The sequence below is a fragment of the Ambystoma mexicanum genome, chromosome 11 (genome assembly GCF_040938575.1).
Source record: "Ambystoma mexicanum isolate Mex_15411 chromosome 11, UKY_AmexF1_1, whole genome shotgun sequence".
NCBI classification, from domain to species: Eukaryota; Metazoa; Chordata; class Amphibia; order Caudata; family Ambystomatidae; genus Ambystoma; species Ambystoma mexicanum.
Window position 1 is genome coordinate 1,237,612,823 of NC_090934.1, and position 13,526 is coordinate 1,237,626,348.

Sequence of the window (13,526 nt, forward strand, 5' to 3'; positions counted from 1 at the left end):
TCTACTGCAGATACGAACGCAGCCTGCGGTAAAAACACACAATGGTAGGAAAAAGTAAACCACTGCCACCAGCCATTCATTGTAGAAAGGGTAACATAAATGTTACAGGAGAACATAGACAAAGGGGGTAGTAAGTAACCCCTCCAGCACTCCATGTAAGATGGTGTGTATTGGGTCTACAAATTTATCAAAGGTAAGTAAAGTCAATTTCACTTTACTGCTCTTGGAAACAGTAGTTTATCCAAGAGTAGGTATTTAAACCTTTGGGAAATCTAAAGGACTTCCCTGTGCCACTGCACTGAAGGTGCTGTGTGTCACAATGTAAAAGGATGATGCCTATGGAGTTTTTAAGACTCCAAAAACAAACACAGAAAACACACAGGATTAAAAGTAAAAAGTCCCAAAGTCCAGCCAAAGAGCTGGGGATCTTTAAGGTGGGAGGAATAAAGCTCTAAAATGAAAGTTCTCCCTAACAAGCAGGCTACAATGGATACCATTAGGCAACCTTTATATCCAAGTCAGTGCAGTTTAAAGTCCATGCTGTCGAGCGGTATGTTTAGGGACAAATGATTCTCATTGTGGGCTCAATGGAAGACGTGAAGCTTGTGACAGTCAATATATACACCCCCAATATAAATGACCCATGGTTTTTCGAGAGGGCGATAGGGCATCTTTAGATCTACTTGGGATAGGAGATAAAATGGGCATGTGATTTTACCATTGCCTTTGGACTGCTCCATGAAATTAAGCAAAAGCTCCCCCAACACAGATGGCATTTTGTAACTAAGTTCAATATCTCCCCCACAAACCCCTGAACCAACTACCTCAAATACTGCTAGGTGTAGGAAAGTGCTTTTTTTTTTTTTAAAAGGCATTTTTGAAATCCTCCCAACAGCCGTTTGGTTTACCAGGAAAGTAGTTTAAAACCTTTATCCGGCGAAAAAGCCTCCACATTTCAAGGGCACACTGGAGCATATCTGGGGACAATGCACCCATGCACCCTCTAGTTCTAGTATCAAACAACGTACTAGAAACTGCAGCAATGAACAATTGCTTGCCATCACAAGCGGTTTAATTCACTTTTCCAGAACAGTTGGTATATCCCTATCCATTTATAAACATACACCCCTATTCTCACAATGAAAACACCCTATGCCTCAATTTGCTTGTACCTTTGTTTCTATGCTTTTTCTGCTTCCCCCATCCTCTATCCTTTTTCTACCTCTCCCCCACCCCTCCACAGGTCACTGTCTCGATTGTCAGAGAGGAAAGTACAATACACCATTTGCCTGTCAAGCCTCGGCACAGTAAGACCATTAGGGGGTGCTCCAGTGTTTCAAAATTAGGTGCATCTCCATTTAATTGTAGTTGCATCTCCACTACTCTACTCCCTTGTATCTAGTTGCCTCTCTAACTTAAGCGTTTCTCCTTTTGCTCAAGCGTCTCAGATCTAGGTGGTTCGCCATTTACTATTGAGTTCCATATTTGGGCACGCTTTCATTTACTGCTTTGTCTCGGACCTGGCGTTTTCTCCTGCTACTCTAGTGTTTCGGGTCTAGGTGGTTCTCCATTTGCTGCTGTCCCTCATACTTGGGTTTTCTCCCACTGTTCCAAGTGCTCAGGCCTAGGTGATCCTCTGTTTGCTACAGTGTTCCATATTTAGGTGGTTCCCCTCTTACTGTAGTCTCTCAAATGCGGGCGCTGCCCTCACCCCCTCGTTTGCTGCTCGTCTTGAACTTTGTCCTCTTTCCCTTGCTGCTGTGTTCCAGACCCGGGTGTTACTCCATATGCTGCTATGTCTCAAACTTAGGCATTTCTCACACTGCACAATCTAGGTGGCTCTCAGTTTGCGAGAACAGCCAATCACCTTGGGAGACCTAGGAAAGCAACATTGAAGATAAACTTGGTATGTATAAATCGCACTACGTCTGGACACATGACGCAGGCACGGCTCCCCATCCATGCACTGTAGAATGCAGCTATGACTACGTCAAATCCGGTCGAGCTGCTCACAGCCATCCGCACTGAAACCCCCGACGTGCCTCAACAACTCTGCCATTACTATGCAGTGACAACCTATGAGAAATGTCAGTCTAGCTGGGCACACATCGAGTCGCCCACACACGCAATCTACCTCAACCAACGACAACACCTGCCCATGTGCCAGACCTCTGGGCTGCTTACTCAAGCCTAGCCAGCCCACCTAAGTCCTAATCCTGGCAGAATACACACACACATCTTAAATTAAACTCTTACAACTTTCCCATACCTGCTCTTTGGTTCCCAAGGGCGTTCCAACCACAAAACGCATTGAGGCCATAAAAATGGGGAAATGGTGCTATATAAATGACAAAACAATACATGCTTTCATATGCTATTTAGATGAATGCAGGCTTGCAACACCAGACTGTAAACACCAAGCCTACAAGAAAACCTCCCACTATAATTTATAGGTAGAGAGCAAAAACGTATGTTTAAATGCTGGGCTTATGTCTACATGTAGATTTTCAAATGGCAATCTGACAGCGCAGACTGGCTCCAGGTAATTGCATCACTTTGCTTCAGGATCCGATCTTAAAGTAGAACCCAAGGTCGGTGATCATCATTATGATGAGAGGCGCATGCAATGGATGCCTGCCAACTGTCTGCACCCCTACGGGATCCAAATTCACACTGGTGACATCTGAACAAAAGGTAACAATCGCTTTTCGAGAAGCGTGAATTATATGATAAGTCATTTATAACGCGCCTGTACACTAGTGTTTCCAGGTGCAAATAGATTGGAATATACAGATCACTCCCAGAAGAAGCTTGCATAGCCCAAAAAGCCTCCTACCCCACTATAGACATCAACAAATCCCTAGCAGACCTCAAGAACTTAAAGGCAGCACAGCCAAGGGCACTGCTCTGAAAGGAGCCACAGTTATAAGCCCACCCTCATAAAAGAGTGACAACAGTCCTACACAGCTTTGCTGCCTACAAAACATGGCAATTAGAGGCATTTGATGAGGTATAAGGGGAATTCACTCTCCGGTACATTGTACCAAGAAGGACCCTAATGCTCAAACTAGGTCGGCAAATCTAGGCTGGACAAGCAGACTATGTATACCCCTGGTGGACTCAAGATAACTTGCTGATTCTTAATATTACAAGGTAACTGCAGCCCAGGTAGCAAAGTGTGGATTATGCAGCTAACTCCTAGAAGAACCCAGACTCTGCAAAAGGGGTCCCACCTCCAACACCAATTTAACAATCCCCATAAAGCTTATAAAAGGCCATTAGAAACAATTAAGGTAGCACAGTACAAGTCATCACGCCTAGAGGAGCCATAGTTCAAACAGACCCAAATTTAACTGTGTCCATTGTTCAAACCAGCTTTAATGCAATTCTGGGTTTAGCAAGTGAGTAGAACATAATGTGAGCTTCAATCGCATGTGAATTGTTTCACCACAATGCCACCCATTCATCATGGAAGGCCTCAGATTGACCACCCCCAAGCCAAAGAAACCTTGCATCATACAGTTGGGTGCCTAGGATGCAGCACAGCTGTTCCCGCTCTGCCCCACCCGCAGGTAAATCATCTTTAAGGGCATCCAAAACCATACAGAATAGCCTCTCACTACATGAAACAGCAGTCAGAGCCAAGAAGTCATGGAAATTGAAATTAGGCTATATTGTTTTGGAATGCCATCTGCAAGGGTAAATAGCTCAAACTTTAAAAAATAAAATACTTTTCTAAAAGTGAGAGCTGGAAGCCAGACCCCCCCACCCCCTCTTTTCATAATGCCCCTTGCCAAAAAACAGTGCACTATTGTGAGTTTGTTGCGACTGCCTCGGGACATCTCCAGCACATACCCTGCAGTGACATCAGAGCAGGGTCAAAGGCCACATGTGCATTCCTGACATCTGCTAGAACACATAGCTCCAATAGGCAGAGGTTGCTATTTAATTGTCTACACCACAATAATTATGTCCCCCAGCCGCCTGGTGGCACAGTAAACATAAGCCATAACTAGTTGACATGGTGGCTTCAGAGATTACACAGTTATACAGCCACAGCATTTGGGCATCACTGTCAGTTTGCTGAGGCCATTCATTCACCATGGACGGGTGTGAATTGGCTGTCTGGCCCGAGTGTGCCCAAGAACACCACGTGGAACCCTACCCAGGAAGCTCCCACTTTGATGCCTCTGAGGAAGCCCAACGCCTTCCTTCAGGACACAGGACACATTCCTGGTGTGTCCCTTAGGAACAGGTGCTTCAATGACAGTCCTGATAGAACAATGGCCTTTTCACAACAAGGTGCAGAGCACTAGAGTCCGTTTCCAGGAAGGGGTGGAGTTAAAGCAGCCCAGAGAAGATAGGGATTCAGCCATCTTGGATTTTGCTGGGGCTCCCAAAAGTTCCTGCCCCTCACTCTACAGAAAAAGGCACTCTGGGCATGACATCAGCAGACAAAGGACAGTTGTTGCAGCAGCTTGGATTGTACCCTTGATAACAGGCTTGCTCTCTACTAATCTGCTGTAGCAGTCTGCATATAGAAAAGTGTGTGCAGGGGGTGCAGACACTCACCTTAGTGGATTCATCTTTAAAAAACAAGACCAGAAGGGTTCACTGGGAACTCTGCGGAGGATACAGTCAATTTCAAAGTCATCTGCCTTAGAGGTAAAGACAGAAGGCTCCAAGGAGGAAAACTTGCCTTCCCTACTTCTGGGGCACATTTGGAGTGAATCAGCTGTGGACCAAGGACTCCTCATCCTGCACTTTGGAGGTGAAGGATGCCCTTTAAGTGCCAGACAAGCTTACTGCAGTGGAAGTGTGGAAACCAATGATTCGCCTTGTCCCTGGAGACCCTGGACTGGGCCTCCAAGCAACTCGCATCCAGAAGCAGCCCAGAACCCCCTTTACCGTTTTCCAACATTTTTTGAGCCGGTTCGACCATGCTCAATTCACTTTGAGCCAATACAGGACATGTGTTAAGATGGAGTTCTAGAATCCGGACTTGGGGGAAAGATTTTAGGAGGCCATCTTAGTTGTAGTGAACAGGGGAACTCCAACAAGGTAACCAAAACCCAATCAAGGTAAGTGTGGGGAGCAGTCAATGCTATTCTCAGGAGCAAGTGAGGTCAGGGGTCCACAATAAGTCCACACAGTGAAGCACACAATACTTCAACAAAACACTATATTTATTCTAGGCCCAAAAAACAACTACAAAATTAAACAAGCAGGTGATATCACACAACCCTCAATTATAAACATATGTACAGTCACCTTTAGGAATGCATTCAGTAACGTTTTCAACAGAAAGAGGTAGATAGAATGGAACAAAGTCACAAGAAATATACCCTAACATTAGAGTCCAATCCCTATGATGAATGAAAAGTTACACAGCTTCTTAGGAAAAGGGTCCGATGTAAGAAAAGTTCTTGTGTGGGTATAATGTTCCAGAAGATATTCAACAAAGTTACTGGTAGGTAAAATTACATTTCAGACATAGTGGCTTTTAGACGTGGCAATGAAAAAGCGATAGAATGAGTAACTAAAGTTTATTCTAAGGTTCATTCTAAGGAGAATATGGGGGAAGGTGAAAGCATTACAATTACAACCCCCTCACTCAGATTTTCCTAGATGGGTGGACTGGGAGGGGGGTGGGGCACGGGCCTTATCAATGAAGGTAGGTTTCCTGCCGTTGGTTCAAGTGAGAGATGCCCAGGGGATGCAGGTGCAATGATTCTTCCAGTCGGTTCCAGGATCAGAGTGCAACCCTTGGCAAGGAAAGGAAGAAATGCAGAAGGCACAGATGCAGACCTCTTAAGGACATTTCATCTGACAGGGGAAGGAAAGTTCCAGCAAACAGCCACTAGTTGTCCAGTCAGGTACCACTGTGGGTTTCACTAATGCCACATGTTTCAGGCACCACCAATGAGGAATGGGACCAGACAGTCCCACCCCCTTCGTCGGCCAAGCACACAAAAAGGCTTTGCTATCCCATGCGAGGAGCAGCTTTCCCATGTAAGTACATGACCTTATATGGGATTTCCTGACATGAGAAGGCAAGAAGGCGGCCAAACAATAATATGGCCAAAGAACAAGGGAAAATCTTGGGGAGTGGCCATTTTAGGGCACTAGTTACGTTTAGTAGGCAGACGCGGTAAACGAGAATGTGCACACTAAAATGAACACGAAAATGATAAAAGATCTATGCTGCCACCAGCCTGTCTTTAGGCACGCATTAGAGTAATCAAAAATCCCAAATGTAAAATAATCCCCACTGCATTGCAAGTTGCTGTGTGCACTGTTAAAAGGTTACCAAAAAGGTAAAAGACAAAAGGTAAACAGTTTAGCAGTACAAATAGTCTGAAGGACTGATCATTTTACCCATAACAAAATTAGCAAAAGGCCAGGGGAATGAAGGTGAAGGCTTGACTGCCTTGAAAAAAGCCAGGACCAGTTAAAAAACAAAAGGTTTGTGGTCCCAGAGAATATGGAGGGAAAGTTGCCAAAATAAATTGTTCCTTACAACATGCAGTGCTGCTTTTTTCACATTGAAAGTGCTTTAAACTGCTTACCTACTCTTCAAGCCATCAAGACGATGACTCAAACCATTAAATCAGACCATTATGGTCTGGATGCAGGCTCAAACTAGGTAGAAGCAACCGGCTTAAACACGGACTTGGCCCAGCAAAAATATAGTCTTTGCTGACTGAATCACAGACTTGAACCACTGGAATAGATTGACTTGACCCACTAGGAGCCCCCGCCTTGAACCAACTCAATGTCAATTCACCATTAGGAAAACAGGACTCCACCAGCTCGACTGCAGCAAAGCACCAGAAATCTTCGCTGAACGTGGATAATCCCCAAAGACAAAAAAAAACAAAGGTTTTGGAAGAGGCTCTGACTCACTGGCCCACGTTAAAGGGCCTTAACTTAAGCACCTTCGTGTTTCACAAGTCATATCTTTGAACATTGGCTGCTCAAATCAATTGCCTGAAGCCCTTTCTTCACACAGAATGCCCCCTTTACACTCAAAGTCTGCATTCATTCCCTTTAAAGGGGAGGGTATTTAAGAACATTAGTTGGACAGTCTTATTTTGGTACCACCATACAAGCGCTTTGTGTTGCATCTGTACCATCTCGTACCCTTTCTGAAGAGTATAGCCTGCCCAAGGCCAACGTTGCCAAAAGAGGTGTGGGCGGAATACCAGTCAGCTGTGCCCGTTTCACCTTTATGATTGTGATCACTGCAGGTTTAGCAGTAATGTGGGCCTGAGTAGCCCTTTTAGGGTTTCCTATTAGCAGGCTCATCTCTGAACCCGGGCCATGCCAATTTCTCCTTTTAGACCAAACCCTCCTGTTCACCGACTAATGTCCTACTTCTGTTACACTAGCCACTACTCGCACTCAAGCCCTGTACCCTGTCTTCCAGTCATATCCATCTAAAAATATGTTGCCAACTACATCCCCAGTCCAAGCCTTTCTTCCTACAAACACCTTTTTGTGCTTAACTCTACAAATACCATTTTACTCACCCTCACACCTAGTAATACCCATTCTTCAAACTAACCCCTCTTCAGCGGTTTTAAATGAATACACCCTGAACTACTTCTGTAATTCTTCTGCTCCTTTAATCACATGCTCCATCAAAGTCTCCTGCCAGTGTCAGTCTGCTATCACTGCATAGGCCCCTTCCCAGCCTCCTGCCCCCAATGTGGATTATACTCTCCACACATGCTGCAATGCACCATGCTCACTTCTTTATAGACTAGTGTTCCTTAAAGAAGGTTCTTGCCTCAGTGTGCATGATCATTGCTATACACCGCATAACCCAACACCTGTGCTTGCACACCACACCTCAACTCTCACCTTATACTTTGTGTTGGCAGGTATGTTGGTTTTCCAGCGGACAGTGTAATAGCGGGCATCGTTGTTTTTCTGGCTCTTTGGCAGTGAGTTGTCCGCCCACGAGATCCTGATCGTGTCGTGGGTGAGTATTAAAGCCTGAACTCCCACAGGGGGCATCATAGGGGAAGGATCTGGCACTGGAGTGTATGGAGCATTAATAACAAAAGAATCAACTTCGGACGTGTCTAGAGAAAAGTATTGATTCAGAAAAGTAGGGAGGGGTGAGGGGAATAGAAAGCCAGGTACAGAGAAGGAAGGGTGCATAGAAAGGGGATTTAAAGGAGGGAGCAAGAAAATTAAAACATAAAAAGGGAAAAGTTATCAAACAGAAACCAATAAGGAAAAGTAGGAGAATCCCAATGTAATCAAGGTAAGCAGTGGAGAGAAAGAAAGAGTCCAGGGTTAGTAAGAAGATTTAATGCAAACTTTCTAAAAAATAAATCACCTACTGGTTTACCACCAGAAATACACTAACAGGATACACTGTTCATACTACAATAGTCCAAACCTCCACCCACCACCACATATTTATAAAGGGATTTGAGAGTATTTCAATCTCTTTAGTGAACTTCAAATTTCAACCCTATGCATGCATATGCTAGTCCCAAATGATCGCATGGCCACAGTTTCTTCCCAACTCACATGCATGCTATATTGCAGGCAGCAACAATCTTTTTTTTAACCTAGCAGATCTAACTATCCTACTTAACTTTCCCACCTTGTTTTATAGACAATCGGTATAGAATATTACCACAAGCCCATTACTTAATGGCGCTCAATCTATGAAGCTACACATGGACCATGGACTTACTGTGAAATTTTAATCACATGGCCTATTGTAGGGTCTAGGCATTGCCGACTCCATTTTATGAGAAAGAGACCTACATACCGTGTAAGTAGGGGAAAGCACCATTTCAACCAAGGTGGGATAGTTAAGTGTGCTAGGTACAAAATGATAGGGTGACCCCTTCAAGAAGGCAGCTTCACAACTCATATTGGAAGAGGGGGCATTACATGAAGTTAAGTGCATATGATGCGCTTTACTTGTTAATAGCAGAGGCGCCTCATATGGTACTAACCCAGCAGGCTGTTCTGCAAATCATCTCAATCTGTGGTGTACAATAACCTATAAGGTCTTCTCTCAGAGAGGGTAGAATAGTCAGCAGACTGCTAGTCATGAGGACAAAGGGTGCTATCTGTGTGGTGAACAAAAAGGTGCAGCCTCTACCAGGGGTAAATCAAGTGCAGGCTTCCCTTTCACTTACCTGTGTTAGTTCTAGTTACTGCACTCTCGTAAAGAGGGATTCCTTCACCCACGTTGTTGTAGGCCTTGAGCGTGATGACGTAGTGTGAGCTGGGATCTGTAGGAGACAAACTTGCTAGTACTTAACCCTATTGCATTTTGGTGCATATATAAATATCATGTATATTTAACTAGTTTCATTTCAGAGACTGGAGCAGTTTTAAAAGCCACAATATATGGGAATGACTTTTCCCCATGATTATACATCCATGAATGCAAAAGCTTTATTCGGCATTAAAACCATAAATGCACAGCATGAACAACAAATACAACAATTAAAACAAAAGTTGTTAAACCAGCATAATAAAACAATTCATATTACATAAAAGACTAGGGTAGCATAAGAATCCTTCGTTGCCAAGCCCAATACACAGACAAAAACTGAATTGAGGTCAGCAGTATTTACACACACAGATCCTGAGCAGCACCAGTCAGTCTGACATTTTTCAATTTAAAAAGCGGAATTAAAGAACAAGCCCTCAAGTCAGCATATCTCAGGCAAAATGAGAAGTGAACAATAGTTTCCTCAGGAATACTACAGGCCGGACAGAATGCCACATTATCCTGCTTCTGTTTGGAGGTAAATGAGGCCAACCTCAAAGTATGGGTACGTAACTGTATGAGCTCACGGGCATAACCCGAGCTAACAGTCAAGATACATTTCAAAATCCTGGGTCTGTTTATATTGGTAAAACAGACAGCCCGTTAGGTCCTGAAAGGCATGCCTCAGCCTAATGATGCTGGCCTCGTTACAAGCCCTTTTAACCAGAGCCTTTGCCCGCGGTGCCATTCCTACAGGTTTTAATCATATCGGCTAGGTCCAGCTCAATAAGCGTAGAGCGGACAAACCTGAACTATGGGAGTGTACCGGAATCAGATTAAGCAAAGCTTGTAACAGGCTCAGGGGCATTCCAGATCCCGACCCAATACATTAGAGGTTTGTTCGCCAAGATCTCAAAATTAGGCAGAAAATTGCATTCCCATCGAAGGCTAGCCATCATGGCTCCACGGTTCAAGCAGTAAGGCTCTAAAATCCTTCTTACTTAGGTGTTTTGCACTGCCCCCATAGCTCAGCCATTTACAATGCTACAGACAGACCCTGAATGTTGTACAACTGGAGGGCTGGGGAATTTGCGCCTCTACCATGACTATAAAAGAAACGGGAGATAACACCCCAGTATATGTCAAGCAGCCTTCAGTTGTTGAGCCACCCAAGCCAGGTCTTCAAACAATTTGACTCCTAGATATTCATAGGAACCAACTCCCTTCCGTTGAAACCAACAGCTTGTTTTTCTTACTTGCCCTATGACCAACACCTTGGTTTTTTCAGTATTTAAAACGATATCAAGTTCTTAACATTTGTCATTAAAGACAGCCAGATTAGGCCTCAGATCCATTGGTGTGGTCGACAGGATCACAGTCATTTGTATAGAACAAAGCAGGAAACCTGTTGCCAACCAATTTGTGAGGATCAAGACAGCGCACCAATGAATCCTCTACAATCACATCAATATATAGATAAAACTAGAGGTGGGCACGCACACAATCCTGGCACACCCCCTATTGAATCTTAAAGCATGCTGTAGACTCCACCTCCCCCCCCAGTTCCTACGCGACCGTGTACTTCTTAGTGGTATACAGTGCTTGGATACAAGCCAACAGATGCCACAGGACTCATTTACTTTTCAAAATAGCCCATAACTTCACTATAGAAACACAGTTGAATGCTGTTTGTAGGTCAACAAATGTTACATAAACCTTGGTGTGCATTAGAGACATACTTTGCCAAAATCCATCCCAACCGCAAACACTTGTCAACCGTGCTGACCCCACATTGAAACCCAGCTTGGAGAGGATTGCTTTTGGACCTCTTGGCAACCCACTGCTGCAAGCGACTCGTCAAGACTTTGGAATACACTTCACGCATGGCATCCAACAAGGAGATATGTCTCATTACCTGGTACTTTCTTGTCCCCTTTCTTAAAAATAGGCAGAATAATTGCCTCATGCAAGGATTTTGGAACACTACCTGTTCTAGCAACAGCATCAAATACCTCAGCCAACAAAGGAGCCCACATACCAATTTCATTCTTCACTAGGTCAATGGGTATTGAGTATGGGCCCGGGGCTCACCCCCTACCAAGAGAAAGAATTTCTCCTTAACTTCCTTAATTGTACATTTGGGAGGGAAAAGGGGGATGGGGCATTCTTAACTGAATAATTCAGATGGGGATCCATATTCAGTTCTGGGTCAACACCCTCAGAGGTTTTGTACAAGCCACTAAAATGGAGGAACCAAGCTTCAGTCGATATAAAACATTGTGTCGACAGGGTTCAGGTCATGCACAGTGATCAACTTCCAAAAGCACACTCGATTCCCCCTTGAGCAGCAAACCACCAGGGCATCCCCGCTTATTCTGCTTTTTTTAGTATTTAGAACTCACTTATATCATGCCCTCAAAGTTCTCAGAGGATTTATTAGTCTCAGTAGGGCTCCTCAAATAAGTTAGCAGTTCAAGTTTAGCAGACTGACAGTCCTCATCCAACCTGCCCCCGCTTCCTAGGACATTTCTATTACTCCAGACTGGTTTGGTAAAGAAAGGATACAACGCCCCTCACCACGTTATTAAATGGCTATGGAATTTGCCAATCCAAAACAGAAACCATACAAATGCCCCCAATAAATGGATCAATGCTTGCATAAATATTTGGTTTTGTGACACAAAATCAATAGAGGACCACTTCACAGCTTTTCTTACATGCCCCGTAACATCCACTTGAGTGGCCATTGTTACTCCTGGGTCATTATGCAGACATTGGTCTGCACTGATAATGCAAAACATCACTTAAAAGGTTATGGTCACCATCACCACACTTAAGTACCTCAAGACACTGCACACTATTCTAGTCTTGCATACTAATAACAGTCGATCCATGAACTGCCCCTGATGGCCAAAAACATACGCCAACGGCCTATCAGGGGACAATCTTCCATTACAAACCCACAGACCAGCCGCCTACAACAGTCTAGCAGCCTCAGTCGCATATTGAGGAAGCCAAGGGGGCTTTTTGGTCTCCAAACGAGGTATCCCATAAGCAATGTCTTGGTTATCCCATAAACCCTTTAAATCATCAATTGTTTCAAACTGAAGATTGAAATCTCCCATTTCCAGAATTAAGGGAGTAATGTCATTCTTACTTTCATATTCTTTTATCATGTCTACCATTTTCTTAATGCTTTCCAGAGGAGCAGGGTTAAACGGTCTGTTATAGATGTTAAAGATCAGGACAGGCGTCCTGCTCAAGAGAACAGCTTCCAAACACTGGAGGTCATCGGATTCCGTTGGGAACATTTTAAAATCAATATTGAGTGAATGGCTCACCAGAATTACCAGACCACCCTTAGGTCTGCCTCGTACATGCTTTTTCCAGGAATAGAAAAAGTTAAAACCCTGTAGTTCACCATCAGTCACAGTCCATGTTTCTTGCAAGCAAACAAGATCAAAAGGAGTGAACAAATCTTACCCGGTCTGAGTCAGACAAAAGCCCCGGCAACCCTGCCACGTTCCAGGATAACAGGCTCAGCGATAACCATCAGGGTGACAGTACAGGGGCAGTAAACGCATAAGGGTTCACAGATGGCCTGGTGAGCGACTCGACCCCCTCTAAACCCTCCTCCCCCACCTGTCTAAACTGACCTTTCCTTCCATGGGCACTACCATGTCCAGCTATACTAGAATTCACCATGGGAGGACTTGGGCGTAGTGATATTGGTGCCAGCAGTGGGGAACGTACAGAGTTCAATAGACAACCACCCCTCTTTAAGGAAAAAGAAGTAAATCTCTCCCCCCGACCCCCCCCCCCAAGATTTCATCCCATATAATCGATCTACAACCCCTAACATGCTGGAACCAGTGGATGGTCCTATTAACAAAACATCCTGCACCAAGATGTGGATCACACAGAATGTTTAGCTATTAAAGCCACTTACTTGGCCAAACTAATAACCATCTGTTTAATGCCACCCACACAAAGGGCCCATAACCTCTGAGAGGTTATCAGCCCAACCACAGTCATAGTTCATGTTAACTGGGGTAGGGCACACTCAGATCATTAAGTTATAAGGGAGTGGGAAAAGTGAGCAACTTGCTCCATCCGATGGTTGTCCAATGCATCCACGCATTTCCCCATATCGCGCCTGTGCGATCCCCATCTTCCAAAGACCCATCACCATTCGCCACACTCAATATTTCAAAACTCGACAGAGCAACATCTGCTGCAATAATCAGAGAAGCTGCACTCAGGGCAGCCTGCTCGC

General features: G+C 44.4%; 1 protein-coding gene across 9 annotated transcripts in view; it reads right to left on the reverse strand.

Moving 5' to 3' along the window:
* Positions 1 to 13,526, reverse strand: part of NEO1 (neogenin 1) — a 1,161,518-nt gene that overhangs the window by 301,861 nt on the left and 846,131 nt on the right. For 6 of the 9 annotated variants that reach the window (XM_069624606.1, XM_069624612.1, XM_069624605.1 and 3 more), the window contains exons 16-17: positions 9,171 to 9,266; positions 7,867 to 8,090 (exon numbers count right to left, since the gene is read on the reverse strand). In XM_069624606.1, coding sequence (XP_069480707.1) covers positions 7,867 to 8,090; positions 9,171 to 9,266 — 320 coding nt within the window. The remainder of the gene's footprint in view (positions 1 to 7,866; positions 8,091 to 9,170; positions 9,267 to 13,526) is intronic. The other 3 variants (XM_069624609.1, XM_069624607.1, XM_069624611.1) reach the window with 1 other exon arrangement.